General features: G+C 44.3%; 1 protein-coding gene across 1 annotated transcript; it reads left to right on the top strand.

The window, feature by feature from the left end:
* Positions 1-3,337: 3,337 nt before the first annotated feature.
* LOC144324867 (vomeronasal type-2 receptor 26-like) lies at positions 3,338-14,258 on the top strand (the record flags this gene model as incomplete). The annotated part of the gene is made up of 5 exons (XM_028703884.2): positions 3,338-3,628; positions 4,332-5,180; positions 5,972-6,199; positions 12,404-12,530; positions 13,332-14,258. Coding segments are annotated over 5 exons (2,394 nt in total), but the record flags the coding sequence as incomplete, so codon positions are not given.
* Between the last annotated feature and the right edge of the window lie 1,623 nt (positions 14,259-15,881).

Genomic DNA, 15,881 nt, shown 5'->3' with positions numbered 1-15,881 from the left:
CTGTTCTGGAGGAGGTCGAGAAGTTGCTGCTCATCTGGATAGAAGAGAAGCAGCGTGCAGGGGACACAGTGACTGAGGCCGTCATTTGTGAGAAGGCCAAGGCCTTGCACGCTGACCTCATCCGGGAACAGCCAGGAACCTCAGACGAGCCAGAAGTCTTCAAGGCAAGCAGAGGTTGGTTTGATCGGTTCAAGACAAGATCTGGCATCCACAGCGTGGTCAGGCATGGAGAGGCTGCCAGTTCTGATGTTCCTGCAGCTGAAGACTTTGCAGCGGAGTTCCTGGAGTTTGTGAAGACGGAGGGCTACGTTCCACAGCAGGTCTTCAACTGTGATGAGACCGGGCTGTTTTGGAAGAGGATGCCCAAAAGGACTTTCATCACTCAGGAGGAGTCGAAGTTGCCTGGCCGCAAGCCCATGAAGGACCGTCTGACCCTGCTCTTCTGTGCCAATGCAAGCGGCGACCTGAAGATCAAGCCCCTGCTGGTGTACCACTCGGAGAACCCACGGGCCTTCAAGAGACACAAGATCGACAAGGAGCAGCTGAGTGTCATGTGGCGATCCAACAGCAAGGCTTGGGTCACACGTGTGCTGTTTGTGGACTGGGTCAATCTTGCTTTTGGCCCTGCTGTCAAGCAGTACCTGCTGGACAACGACCTGCCGCTGAAGGCTTTGCATCTGATGGACAATGCTCCTGCTCATCCTAAAGGCCTTGAGGTGGACTTGTTGGAGGAGTTCAGCTTCATCAACATCATGTTCCTGCCGCCTAACACCATGCCACTGCTGCAGCCGATGGATCAGCAGGTCATCGCCAATTTCAAAAAACTCTACACCAAGGAGCTTTTCAGGCAATGCTTCAAGGTGACTGACTGCACCACCATCACCCTGCGGGAATTCTGGAAGGACCACTTTGACATCGTCACCTGCTTGAAGATGATCACCACGGCCTGGAACGGGATCAGCCAGAGAAATTTGAATTGCGCTTGGCGCAGCCTGTGGCCGGACTGTGTGGCACCAAGTGACTCTGATGCACCAGAGTCAACAGTGGTGCAGGGCATTGTTGCCTTGGGGAGGACCATGGGCCTGGAGGTCACAAAGGAGGATGTCTGCGAGCTGGTGGAGGAGCACGACCACGAGCTGACTACCCAGGAGCTGGTCGAACTGCAGGCAGAGGCTGCGCAGGAGCGGGCCTCGCTGGAAGAGGAGGAAGCAACTGAGGAACGGCTGTCCTCCGAAAAACTGAGGGACATTTGCCAGAAGTGGAAGGAGGTGCAGGCTTTTGCAGAGCAGCACCACCCTGACAAGCACGTGGCACATGACCTTGGGAACACTTTTGATACGAGGGTCATGTCGCCTTTCAGGGAGGTGCTGAAAAGGCGGATGAAGCAGCAGACTATGGACAGGTTCTTGAGCAAGAAGCAAAGAGTGGAAGAGGAGCCTTCTTCGAGTGGTCCCACAGAGTCTTAGAAAATGTACTGTACACTTTGTTGATTTTTAAATGTTTTTCTGTCATGTTTAGAAACTTAATTTATTTTTCCTTCAATTTTTGAACTGCTCTTTACAGTATGTGTGACTTTAAAGAGCAGTTAATAAACTGTTGTTGTACCAAATTTGGCTTTGTTTCGACTTTTTTGACCATAGGAACGCATTAATTGATTTTCAATGCATTCCTATGGGATTTCGTGCTTTGCAAGACGAAAAATTCGCTAGACGAAAAAACTCGCGGAACGAATTAATTTCGTCTTGCGAGGCACCACTGTATTACTCCCTCCAATTAGTTGTGAGGTGCTTTTCTATCAGGAAAACAAATAGTTGTCCTTTTCACCATTCCTTCGTCTCGGTATAATTGTCAGAAAACTAATGAACTTGTGTTCAGGTGGGAAATGTTAGGAGGTCAGAGTAACCATTTCCACTGGTCAGCACTGATAAGAGATTGGCACACTGTTTTTCTCTTCCTCTTTGCTGTTAATTCTGCGTGCCCTTTTGAAGTCCCATAAACAGTCAGAAAGAACTTTGAATGAAACATCAGAAACAGGGTTATTATTATTACGTTTGGGCATTTTCTTATGCTTGTAATTATCTCAACTATAATTATCACTCTCAGAATGGCTAAGTATCACTTTGATAATGTCTCAGTAGATTTCCAGAGAATACTAACCAATGTCGAAACATGGGTATTATAACCTCTTCCTGCCATTCTTTGCAAGGGAGAGGACAGAGGAAGAGGAAGGATCTTTACCTTTCTCTTAATCAAGTTATAAAATAGAATTTTAATCTGTGAATTGTTAGAGAAGTGATATTCATGATAAGGCAGAATATTGTACTAAGGTTGGTTGTGAAGCGAGCTTTATGTGCTGGATGGAAATATTGCTGTTTGATGAGAAAGAATATGTGCTTCAATATGCTGCTGTTTATTCTGCCCCTTCTATTTCATCTGCCACATCTGTTGTGCAAACATACCACGAGTTGCACCGTCCATGATCTGTCCAGAATTCCACATGAATACTACCAACCTGGTCATCTTATTGTTGGCGGACTTGCTTCTCATCTCTTTGCTGCTTTTGACAAAGAAGACTTCAAAGAAAGGCTAACTATCCACCAGCACCTTAATACCCAGTAAGGACATCAAATGTCAAATAATCAGATGGTACTGAAATATCCCCCAGCTCTAACCAGGCCTCCTCAGAAGCTAGTTCCCCCGAGTTCAGTTGGATTTACTTCCACTGAAGGGGAATGCAGATCTGAATGTGTCAGTGAGATGAGAGAGCCTGGTCTTGTTGATGTGTTCTCTCCTCCCCACATTCCACCAAATCTCTTCCAAGGAGAGTTTAACAAGAGGAGGACTCAAAGTTTAACCTTCACTAGTTTAAGATGGAAAGCCCTTCTCTGTTCTTAATCTTCCTCTCAGAAACTCTCTTGTGAAGTGAAGGCTCGCCTCTCCTTTGAGGTGATGCTCAAATAACCCAGGTTCTCATCCAAGTCAGGCTAGACGATTGTCTTTAATAGCTATAGACAGGACCTTGAATAGATACATTCCAACTGTATTCAGTTGAAGGTAGTGGTCAGTGAAGAAATGTCAACTGTCAGTTGGGAGACGTTATGAGGGAGGTTTGAGTTCCAATTGAGTGGTAAAGATCAGATTTTCCTGCAGAAAAATGACAGGAGTGGGGAAGTCTGAATGAGTCCTACATTAAGCTGAAATTCTGCTCTTTTAAGGGAAATTGTTCTGCAGATATGTGTAATTTACGGCAAAATTTACACTAAAATACTCAAAAATCATAAAGAGGCCCCTGAACAACATGCATAGCATATCTCTCAATGATACAGCATAAAATTCTCTTTGCAGTATTGTGCCAAAGAACTACCAGCATATTCTGGCCTTGGTATTAGCTGTCCAGGAGATCAATGAGAACCCCAAGCTCTTACCTAATATCACCTTGGGATTCCACATCTATGACAGTTACTTCGATGAAAGGATGACCTACCGGGCTGCTCTGAACCTTCCCTCCGCACTTAGACCCAACTACAAGTGCAACATTCAGAAACACCTGATGGCAGTTATTGGGGGACTGGACTTGGATACCTGCGTCTATCTGGCAAACATCTTGGGCATCTACAAGATTCCCCAGGTAAGATGCTGCCCTAGGGGTTTCATACACATTCACCATGATATTTTCTATCCAAAAAGGATTTGTATAATATAGAAATAGTAGTGACAGACAAAGGAGAGTGATCCTGCCATTCACAAGGTAATGTGATGGTAGAGGATTGCTCATCTCACCCCAGTTCCTTATCCACACACACCTAAAAACACGTATTCAAAATTCCATTCTGCTGACTGAGACCCTCTCACCTTTGCTCCATGGCCTACTGGTTGGAGACTGAAGCTGCTCTCTTGCAAAGCTGGAAGCCTGCCTATCAGGAGTCAGCTGCCCACACATTGTGGCACTTGATGCAAATTCTGTGTGTTAGTGGTTTGATAGAGGAAGGGAAGATGCTATGAAATTAGTAGTTGAAATGTTGCGGTGAAGCAACATGAAAGAAACAGGAGAAAAAAGCAGCAGCTTATAAAAGCCTAGAGATCACAGTTGATAAAGAAAAAGGGAGAGGGAAGGAGAGGAGAGCAGGAGAGCAGGAAACTGGGCATGCAGGGGTGGCAGAGAAGGCGGTGGAGGCTGAGAAACATAGGGTGCAATCTGCCACGCTTCCCAGCTTTCTGGAACCTGCCTTCTTAAGGCAACTGGCTCATTTTGCCTCCTGGGTGGGAAGGCCCTGGATGCACATAGCCAGTCCTTCTGCTATTGTAGATGATGCTACTTTATTTCCCTTTAGCTCACTTATGGGTCCTTTGCCCCAGAAGATGCTGGTCAAAGCCAATCCACTCCCTTCTACCGGATGGTGCCCAATGAAGCCCATCAGTACACAGGGATTGTTGAGTTACTTCTGCACTTTGGTTGGATGTGGGTTGGATTGCTTGCTGCAGAAAGTGGAGAAAGATTTATTCAGACCCTGAAACCTCTGTTCTCCCAGAAAGGCATTTGCTTGGCCTTCTCAGAGACAACCCTGAAAACGACCTCTTTGGCTGAGTATTATGACATGTTCCCCCACTGGATCCAAATTTATCAAGCTATTATGGAAAGTAAAGCCAAAGTGGTGGTTGTCTATGGAGGAACAAAGTCCATGCTTCCCTTGAGAAACATAGTAGCTCTTGGTGAATTGGAACATGTGGCCAAGACATCTGTGGGCAAGGTGTGGATTTTGACGGCACAGCTAGATTTCACGGCTACGACCTATCAAATGAACCTGGATATGCAAGTCTTCCATGGTTCCCTCTGCTTTACAGTTCATTCAAATGTGGTACAAGGATTCAAATCCTTTCTTGAGGCACAAAATCCTTTTGAGGCAAATGGAAATGGCTTTGTCAAGCAGTTCTGGGCAGAAGTCTTTCTATGTTTATTTCCAAACTCCAGTGCAGAGGAGCAGGCCAGTAGAACCTGCACTGGAGAGGAGAAGCTGGAGAATCTCCCTTCGTCTGCTTTTGAGATGACCATGTCTGGCCACAGCTACAGTCTTTACAATGCTGTCTTTGCAACGGCACATGCTTTACATGCCATGTTCTTGTCCAGGACCAAATACAAATCAGCGGTGGAAGGAGAGATGCAGGAGCTTTGGCCTTGGCAGGTAATGCCTCTCATAAGATATAATTTATTTGACATAGGCAGTGATATGTAAAACCGTACCCTGAAAAATTTCAAGCTCCAGTGTAAGACCACATTCTCCCCTTGTGGGCAGAAAAGCTACTCATGGAGTAAGACAGTGAAGTACCAGACCGGTCCCATTTTGTGTGAGCAACTGCCTTTGCATGCAGAGAACCTGTTAGTGAAGGCGGACCCTCTACATACAAGTTACATGGAGGATCCGTGCCTATACTGAGATGAGTCGGAGAGAGCTGGCAGGGAGAGGCCGGTGGACCTGGAGAAAAAAGTAGCTGTGGCTGGGGAAGTGGGATGGGGAACAGTAAGGGAGAGGATTTAAAACCTGTTTTTTTAGTTTTTGCTGAGCTTGCTAAACAATATCATTCTTGTTGGACTCTTTGGTGAGAGAACCCTAGAAGAGATTTAATATGGCAACTCATGCAGCAAATAAAGGCATGAAATGTAGGCGTTGAAACCTTAGAATGTACCCCTTCTAGTTGATCCCAAAATATCCCACTTCCTTACCACAAAGACAGGTCACATAATTAATAAGTTATACATTGTTTACTTGCAAAGCTCTTCAAAGGTCAGATTCATGTGCTTTTCCATACAGCAGTCAGTTGTGCAGGGAGTCAAACATAGCTCGGTTACAATAATGGCTACAGTTCCTAAAATATTGGTATAGAAACAGAGTGCAGACAGACTGGAGGCATCATGAGTGCCAAAAAGGAGAGACATATGCATCACTTCATGGTTACTATTTTTCTTCCAATGCAGCTCCATCCCTTCCTTAGGAGTGTCTCCTTCAACAACTCTGCTGGAGAAATGGTATCTTTCAGTGAGAGCAGGGAAGTAGAAGCTGGCTTTGATATTACCAACATAGTCACTTTTCCAAATAATTCCTTCGTGAGGCTTAAGGTTGGAAGGGTGGATGTGCAAGCCACCCCAGGCCAGCAAATTTCCATTGATGACAACAGAATGGTTTGGCACAGAAGCTTTCACCAGGTGGGGCATAATTCCTACTTCCATGAAATATAGGAAAACAATATTATTGCATTTTTAGATTTTCCTCTGCACTACATAAGAACATAAGAAAAGCTTGCTGGATCAGTCCAATGGCCCATCTTGTCCAGGATAACACCAATGGCCAGTCTTGTCCTGTATCTGGATATGGTGTGCATGTGACTGTTACCTTGTGTATCTCTCTATCCCAGGGTATTTCATGAGTCTCTTGACAAGAATAAGGTGTTTGTTGCTCCAATGGGAAGGAAGCAGGGACTATGGAGTTTTTGGGTAGCTGTTTTTCTCACCAACAGTGGAATGAGGAAATAGACTTCTTAGATTTAGGAAGACTCAAACAATGGGGGCCAAAGAATTTTTTAAAAATCAGTCTGTCCCCCTCCAAGGAGGCTCTCTTCCCTACATATCTTTAGGTGCCAGGTGAAAACATACCTCTTCTCCCAGTTTGTTGTCAGATTAAAGTATCTCTCGCCTTTTGATCTGGGGTTGAACTTGTTTGGGTTGTTACCATGTAAGGTACAGGTAGGTAGCTGTGTTGGTCAGCTACAGTAAAAAAAAGAAATTAAAAAAATTCTTCCAGTAGCACCTTAGAGACCAACTAAGTTTTTTATTGGTATGAGGTTTTGTGTACATGCACACTTCTTCAGATACCTAGGAACTGCTAGCGGAGATCAACATATAGTTTACATTTAAGAACCATATTTTTAAGAGTTTCCACCTGATGGTCTTCACATGGGCAAATTCTTTCTCCTTCCACCATTCTCGAGAAGCTTCCCCATAGGAGGTTTGAAGGATTTCTTTCTTGAGTATTGAGCAAAAATTCAAGATAATTGTGGTTAATTTCATGTGGCCAAGAAAGCTGAAAGTTAAGAGGGGAGCATGTTTTCTTTGCTGCTGCTGTTAGTTCCTGGCGTTCAATGTCCCACAACCTAGAAAATTCCATGGACAAAAACAACCAGCATATAAAAGTTCTGACGCTGGAAGATGAGCCCCTCAGGTCGGAAGGCGTCCAACATGCTACTGAGGAAGAGCAGAGGACAAGTACAAGTAGATGCAGAGCTGATGAAGCGGCTGGGCCAAAGCTGAAAGGTCACTCAATTGCAGATATGCCTGGAAGTGAAAGGAAAGTCCAATGCTGTAAAGAAAAATATTGCATAGGAACCTGGAATGTAAGAACCATGAACCTTGGTAAGCTGGATGTGGTCAAAAATGAGATGGCAAGAATAAATATTGACATCCTGGGCATCAGTGAACTAAAATGGACAGGAATGGGCAAATTCAGTTCAGCTGACCATCGTATCTACTACTGTGGGCAAGAATCCTGTAGAAGAAATGGAGTGGCCCTCATAGTCAACAAAAGAGTGGCGAAAGCTGTACTGGGATGCAATCTAAAAAATGATAGAATGATCTCGATACAAAACCAAGGCAGACCGTTTAACATCACAGTAATCCAAGTTATTGAGAGCCAGTGTGGTGTAGTGGTTAAGAGCGGTAGTCCCGTAATCTGGGGAACCGGTTTCGCGTCTGCGCTCCTCCACATGCAGCTGCTGGGTGACCTTGGGCCAGTCACACTTCTTTGAAGTCTCTCAGCCCCACTCACCTCACAGAGTGTTTGTTGTGGGGGAGGAAGGGAAAGGAGATTGTTAGCCGCTTTGAGACTCCTGAAGGGGAGTGAAAGGCAGGATATCAAATCCAAACTCTTCTTCTTCTTCTTCTTCTTTATGCACCAACTATCGGTACTGAAGAAACTGAAATTGACCAATTCTATGAAGACTTACAACACCTTCTAGAAATGACACGAAAGAAGGATGTTCTTCTCATTATAGGGGATTGGAATGCTAAAGTAGGAAGTCAAGAGATAAAAGGAACAACTGGCAATTTTGACCTTGGAGTTCAAAACGAAGCAGGGCAACGGCTAATAGAGTTCTGTCAAGAGAAGAAGCTGGTCATCACAAACACTCTTTTCCAACAACACAAGAGACAACTCTACACATGGACATCACCAGATGGGCAGCATCAAAATTAAACGAGCGATGTAAAGAAATAGAGGAAAACAAAAGAATGGGAAAAACCAGGGATCTGTTCAAGAAAATTGGAGTGTGGTTGCTGACCTTGAGCCAGACATCCTGGAGAGTGAAGTCAAATGGGCCTTAGAAAGCACTGCTAATAACAAGGCCAGTGGAAGTGATGGTATTCCAGCTGAACTATTTAAAAATTTAAAAGATGATGTTGTTAAGGTGCTACACTCAATATGCCAGCAAGTTTGGAAAACTCAGCAGTGGCCAGAGGATTGGAGAAGATCAGTCTACATCCCAAACCCAAAGAAGGGCAGTGCCAAAGAATGCTCCAACTACCCCACAATTGCGCTCATTTCACACGCTAGCAAGGTTAAGCAAGCTTAAAATTCTACAAGGCAGGCTTAATCAGTATGTGGACCGAGAACTCTCAGAAGTGCAAGCTGGATTTCGAAGGGGCAGAGGAACCAGAGACCAAATTGCAAATATGCACTGGATTATGGAGTAAGCTAGAGAGTTCCAGAAAAACATCTACTTCTGTTTCATTGACTACGCAAAAGCATTTGACTGTGTTGAGCATAGCAAACTATGGCAAGTTCTTAAAGAAAAGGGAGTGCCTAATCACCTCATCTGTCTCCTGAGACATCTCTATGTGGGACAAGAAGCTGCAGTTAGAACTGGATATGGAACCACTGATTGGTTCAAAATTGGGAAAGGAGTACAAGGCTGTATATTGTCTCCCTGCTTATTTAATTTATATGCATAATTCATCATGCGAAAGGCTGGGCTGGATGAATTAAGATTGCCGGAAGAAATATCAACAACCGCAGATATGCAGATGACACAACCTTGATGGCAGAAAGTAAGGAGGAATTAAAGAACCTTTTAATGAGTGTGAAAGAGGAGAGCGCAAAATATGGTCTGAAGCTCAACATCAAAAAAACGAAGATCGTGGCCACTGGGCCCATCACCTCCTGGCAAATAGAAGGGGAAGAAATGGAGGCACTAAGAGATTTTACTTTCTTGGGTTCCATGATCACTGCAAATGGTGACAGAATTCATGAAATTATAAGACGTCTGCTTCTTGGGAGAAAAGCAATCACAAACCTAGACATCTTAAAAAGCAGAGACATCACCTTGCCAACAAAGGTCTGTATTGTTAAAGCTATGGTTTTCCCAGTAGTGATGTATGGAAGTGAGAGCTGGACCATAAAGAAGGCTGATCGCTGAAGAATTGATGCCTTTGAATTATGGTGCTGGAGGAGAATCTTGAGAGTCCCGTGGACTGCAAGAAGATCAAACCTATCCAGTCTTCAGCCCTGAGTGCTCACTGGAAGGGCAGATCCTGAAGCTGAGGCTCCAATACTTTGGCCACCTCATGAGAAGAGAAGACTCCCTGGAAAAGACCCTGATGTTGGGAAAGATTGAGGGCACAAGAAGAAGGGGACGACAGAGGACGAGATGGTTGGACAGTGTTCTCGAAGCTATAAACATGAGTTTGACCAAACTGCAGGAGGCAGTGGAAGACAGGAGTGCCTGGCGTGCTCTGGTCCATGGGGTCACGAAGAGTCAGACATGACTAAACGACCAAACAACAACATGGGGACAATAAGGGCTGTGCTGGTGAAGATGAATCCTTAATCCTCTTTGCCATTTGCACCCTCATGCATTCTTCCTGAATGCCTGAAAGGGGCTCAGACATGGTAACTTTCAGCATTATTATTTTTTCATATATTTTTCTTAATTAAATTTTGTTTAGCAATTTAAAATACTCATTTTAACATCCTTATAATATCAATGACTTCCCTTCTTCTCTTTCCATGGTTTCTTTTACATATCATAAATCCCTGCATATTTTATATTTATTAATTTATAGACTCTGCACCCCACCTCAATACTTTTAATTTCCCTATTTGTCCTTATATTCTGAAGCAATATCTCTAATGTCAAAATAAACAGCAATGGAGATAGGGGACACCCTTGTCTTGTTCCTTTGTCTATTTTGCATTTGTATGAAGGAATATTATTTATTAAAATATTTGCAGATTGATTGGTATAGGTAAAGGTACCCCTGCCCATACGGGCCAGTCTTGACAGACTCTAGGGTTGTGCGCCCATCTCACTCTATAGGGCGGGGGCCAGCGCTGTCCACAGACACTTCCGGGTCACGTGGCCAGCGTGACAAGCTGCATCTGGTGAGCCAGCGCAGCGAGGATTCGAACCGCCGACCTTTCGATCGGCAAGTCCTAGGCGCTGAGGCTTTAACCCACAGCGCCACCCGCGTCGGTATAGATCACTTTAATTGCAGCCAGGCAAGAATTACCTATTTCCATTTTCTCTAATACCTTAATAAAAAATGACCATTAAATATAATCAAAGGCTTTCTCTGCATCTAAAAATATTAATGTGGCCTGTTATTCATTTCTCACTTCCAAATACAGTGGTGCCTCGCAAGATGAAATTAATTCGTTCCGCGAGTTTTGTCGTCTTGCGATTTTTTTCGTCTTGTGAAGCACGGTGTCAGGAAAGTTTTGGAAAAGCTTCAAAAATCACCAAAGTCTTCAAAAACCTCAAAAAAGGCTACCACAACGCTTGCTGAGTTGCTCCTCGAAGTCAAGTCGCAACTGTATTAACGGTTTTAAGAAAAAGGAAACAAACTTGCAAGACGTTTCCGCCTTGCGAAGCAAGCCCATAGGGAAAATCGTATTGCAAAGCAACTCAAAAAACCAAAAACCCTTTCGTCTTGCGAGTTTTCCGTCTTGCGAGGCATTCGTCTTGCGAGGTACCACTGTACTCTATTAACTTAATTGCATTTGTTACATTGTCCTTCATTTATTGGCCTGGTAGGAACCCGGCTTGGTCTCCGTGGACTAACCCAGTCAATGTCTTTTTTAGTCTGTTAGCTATAATTGTAGCAAATAGTTAATAGTCACCGTTCAATAAAGAAAGAGGTCTGTAATTTTTTCTTTGCGAAGTCACTATCCTTTTTAGGGATCAGGGTAATAAATCCATCCTTCCTTGAAGCAGGAATTACTCCAGTCACCCAAATTTTATTCATGGTGTCCTTAAGTGGTTCAGTAAGTGCGTCCTGAAACTTTTTATAATAAAGTGCCGTAAGTCCATCTGGCCCGGGTGTTTTCCCCATCTTCATTCTATTTATTGCTGTCAGATGTGCAGGTGGTTGCTCATGAGTAACCAGGCAAGACTCCCACCTGTCTTTTTCAGGTTTTACTGGTGCAAACTATTTACAGTGCACAACTCCAAAGTTCATGTCCGTCTTAGTCACTTGCAGATTCCGGGAGTGACCCATTCCGGTTTCTTCCCCAGCATAAGAACTTAGAGACCCCAAATCTCTACCTCCCCTCCTTTTGTTTCACCCCTCTGCGCAAGCAGGGCGACGGAAGCGGCGTGTGTGCCTCCTGGCCGGCCGGGCTAGGTGAGGCGCTTGGGCTCTCTGTAGCATCTTTGAGCCCTCCCTTCACCTGGCTACTCCCCTCCCCCTCGGCTCCACTGGAGTTGTGGTTTTCTTCGCTGCCAGAGGAGGAGCTGCTTCTCAGAATCACTGGAGGCTCTCTGTATCCCCCTGCCTCCCTCCCCCTTTCCGAAGGCAGTCCCCTGACAATTGCCATTTGTAATTCAAATATCAATACAGGTGCATTCAAACCTGGCCAATTTTCTTTGGGTACTCGGGGTATGTAACAATCACTCAAATAAGATTCCATTTTCTTGCAGTCCTCTTTTCCACAGTGATATAATGAAGTTTAATTTTTTCAAAGACAAAATGAGCAGCTTGGCACTGAGTTTTGAATACCGTATTTTTTTGCTCTATAAGACTCACTTTTTCCCTCCTAAAAAGTATGGGGAAATGTGTGTGCGTCTTATGGAGCGAATGCAGGCTGCGCAGCTATCCCAGAAGCCAGAACAGCAAGAGGGATTGCTGCTTTCGCTGCGCAGCGATCCCTCTTGTTGTTCTGCCTTCTGAGATTCAGAATATTTTTTTTCTTGTTTTCCTCCTCCAAAAACTAGGTGCATCTTATGGTCTGGTGCGTCTTATAGAACGAAAAATACGGTAAGTGGTTTAGTGTCTTCCTACTGCTGGTTAGATGAAAAAGGACACTAAAGTACTAATGATTTCTGTGTGCTAAAATGTTTAAGTGTTTATTTCAATGGACAGATTCCACCCCTTTCTGTGTGTAACCCAAGTTGTCCTCCTGGTTCCAGCAAGGAAAAGAAGGAGGGGGAGCCATTCTGCTGCTATGATTGTGCTCCATGTCCTCAAGGAAAGATTTCATCTGAGAAAGGTAAGAAACAAATGGGATATAGTTTTCAAACATAAGTAATGTTAGAAATTATGGAAAAGTTATAGAAATATGCATTTTGTACATTTTGTTTGATTGGAGAACTGTACCATTTTTTGGGCAAACTCTATTATGCTTTGTGTTGGTTCAAGAATTACAATTTAAATAACTTTCCCATCCAAATGGCAATAAAATCAAATTTCTCCTCCATTCCTATTGGCACACAGCCCCCATAAAGGAATATGGACGTTGTCCCTGCCCCCCACCCAAAAAAAGGATATGTCACCCATGATGAATGTTAAAATAGAGCAGGCAATACTGAGCTGAATGGACCAATTATTTGAGTTGGGATGACACATTCCTAAGTTCCTGTTCTGAACAATTATAAATGCGGGGCTGATTTGTATTTGTACTTACCAACTTTGTCCATCTAAACAACGGGTGTGTGGACCGTCCTGGGTGTAATCCCTGAGGGAGCTGACATCGCCACGTCACCCTCCCCCCAACGCTCACCGCGGTGGCAGTGCCCTTGGACGCTTGCTGCATGGGCAGCTTGCAGCGCCCCCACGCCTGCCCCTTTGGGCTGGCTAGTCCCGCCCACATGCCGCTCTGGGTGTCAGAGCAAGTAGCTCCGCTTCTGCACTTGACCCAACACAAAGTGCTGAGGTGGGGTTCTCAGGCATCACTCTCAATCTGGTTATTCTGGAAATATCTGTGATAATTTAAGCTTATGAGTTCATACTGACACCATTAGTAGTTGCTTTGCAACACTTCTGAAATCTGAAAGTATTATGTTCTCTCCAGATAGGAATGACTGTGTTGCATGCCCCGAAGATCATTATCCCAACATGGAACAATCACAATGCATTCCAAAGACCATCAGCTTCCTGTCCGTTAAAGAGCCTCTGGGGATGAGCTTAGCATTGTTGGCTCTTTCTCTCTCTCTCCTCACTGTGGTGATCCTAGCCATCTTCATTAAACATCAGGACACACCCATTGTCAGAGCAAACAATCGGGACCTCACCTACACTCTCCTCACTTTCCTCCTGCTCTGCTTCCTCTGCCCATTGATCTTCCTCAGCCCTCCAGAAAGAGTGAGCTGCCTGCTCCGACAAATGGCTTTTGGCCTTGTTTTCACAGTGACCGTTTCTTGTGTGCTGGCCAAAACGATCACGGTGGTTCTGGCCTTTGTGGCCACCAAACCAGGATCCCGAATGAGAAAATGGGTGGGGAAAAGACTGGCAAGCGCCATTGTGATTTCTTGTTCCCTTATCCAAGTGGGCATTTGTGCTGTGTGGTTAGGAACCTCTCCCCCATTCCCTGATTCTGACATGCAGTCTGTGATGAGGGAAATCATTCTAGGCTGCAACGAAGGGTCAGTTGCCCTGTTTTACTGTGTCCTGGGCTACATGGGCTTTTTGGCCATTATCAGCTTTGTTGTGGCCTTTTTTGCCAGGAAATTGCCTGAGAGCTTCAATGAGGCCAAATTCATCACCTTCAGCATGTTCTTGTTTTGTAGTGTTTGGATCTCCTTTGTTCCAGTGTACCCGAGCACCAAGGGGAAATACATGGTGGCTGTGGAGATCTTCTCCATCTTGGCCTCCAGTGCTGGCTTACTGGGCTCCATCTTTGCTCCCAAATGCTACATCATTGTGTTTCGGCCTGAACTGAACAGCAAGGAGTGCTTAATAAAGAGAAAATAATGAATTATCTTTTCATCTTTGTGGGGGTTTTCCTACTAAAATATGAGCAATGTAATCTCTCTTTATTCGCACCATTAAATTGTGTTATATTTTACATGTTACAATTGTTATGTGCAATTTCTTTTAAAACCAAAATATGGTCTCTCTGAAACAGGAGCCCCTTATCTTGTTTTAACCTTAAGCATTATTTGGAAACCAAAAAACTGCCATCAGTACCATAAAATATTGAGACCTGACTAGAACCTCAGAGGGTAATTGATTAGAAACTGAACAGAAAAAATAATACATTGAGAGGCATTATTATTATTATTATTATTATTATTATTATTATTTAAAAGTCTTATTCCTTTCTAGGTTTTTCCCTCTCATTAAAGTTTCTGTAGAGTTGCTACTGTCATGATTATCCAGTCTCAGAGATTTCAGTACAGCGAGTCCCACTTACTTGGGGGTTATGTTCAAGTGCCCCCCCCCACATAAATGAAGATTGGATAAGTGGGGAGCACCCTCTAAAACCCTTTGAATGTCTTCTCTGCTGCTTTCTTTCCATTCCAGATCAAGAATACTGCACCTAAAATACCCACATCTGGAATTTTGGGGGCTGACTGGAGGCTGGAGGATGTGTGGGGAAAGTTGCTACTTCTGCTGCTCTTCTATGCACATTAGCTGTCAGGTGGGGGGGGGGCTGAGTAGCGTAAACAACCCCCTGCTGCACCTCCAGTCTCTTCTCTACCCTCATATGCCATGAATACTCTCCAGCTCTCTCGATGCATTTCTGGGTATTAATTAAATTATTTAGCTATTATTTGTGTGCAGTGTGGGATTCCTGTGGTCATGGGCAATATGCACTAGACCATTCATTATGGGGATTTTTAAACTTAAAATTCAATGAATAACAATTTTTGTTTTTTTTTAATGGGTTTATTGTTAAAAAATGGGGCAGCATGCTTCTGAATGAATATTTTGGAGTAAAAGCATTTTGAACATGAGTGAAATTAAGCTCCATTTTATTAGTAAATATAATACCACCACACACTACTTTTTATTTATTACTTCTATATACCCTCCTACCAACCAGTTGTGAGGTGCTTTTCCTCCAAGGATGTGGACAGGCTGTTTGGACGAGTGAAACCGACCACCTTTCTCCTTGATCCTTGCCCATCTTGGCTTATAAAAGCTAGGCGGGAAGGGCTGGGTGATGGGCTTTGCAGGGTGGTGAATGCTTCTCTCTGTGAGGGAGCCTTCCCAGACCCGCTGAAAAAGGCTGTCATTAAACCGCTTCTTAAAAAAAAACCATATTTAGACCTGGCCAATATGGTCAACTATCGCCCAGTCTCAAATCTTCCATTCTTGGGCAAGGTGATTGAGCGAGTGGTTGCTGAACAACTCCAGGCACGCCTGGAAGAAGCGGACCATTTGGATCCCTTCCAGTTGGGATTCAGGCCTCATCATGGGACTGAAACTGCCTTGGGCGCACTGGTCGATGATCTTCAGTGCGCTAGGGACAAAGGTGAGAACTGTTTCCTAGTTCTGCTGGATCTCTCAGCGGCTTTTGACACCATCAACCATAACACCCCTCTGGACCCCTGGGCTCACACTTGTGGGGTGCCTCAGGGTTCTGTCCTCTTCCCCATGAATTTATGGTGACCTGGAA

Source organism: Podarcis muralis, chromosome 13 (genome assembly GCF_964188315.1).
Source record: "Podarcis muralis chromosome 13, rPodMur119.hap1.1, whole genome shotgun sequence".
NCBI classification, from domain to species: domain Eukaryota; kingdom Metazoa; phylum Chordata; class Lepidosauria; order Squamata; family Lacertidae; genus Podarcis; species Podarcis muralis.
This window is presented reverse-complemented; position numbering and strand designations above follow the sequence as displayed.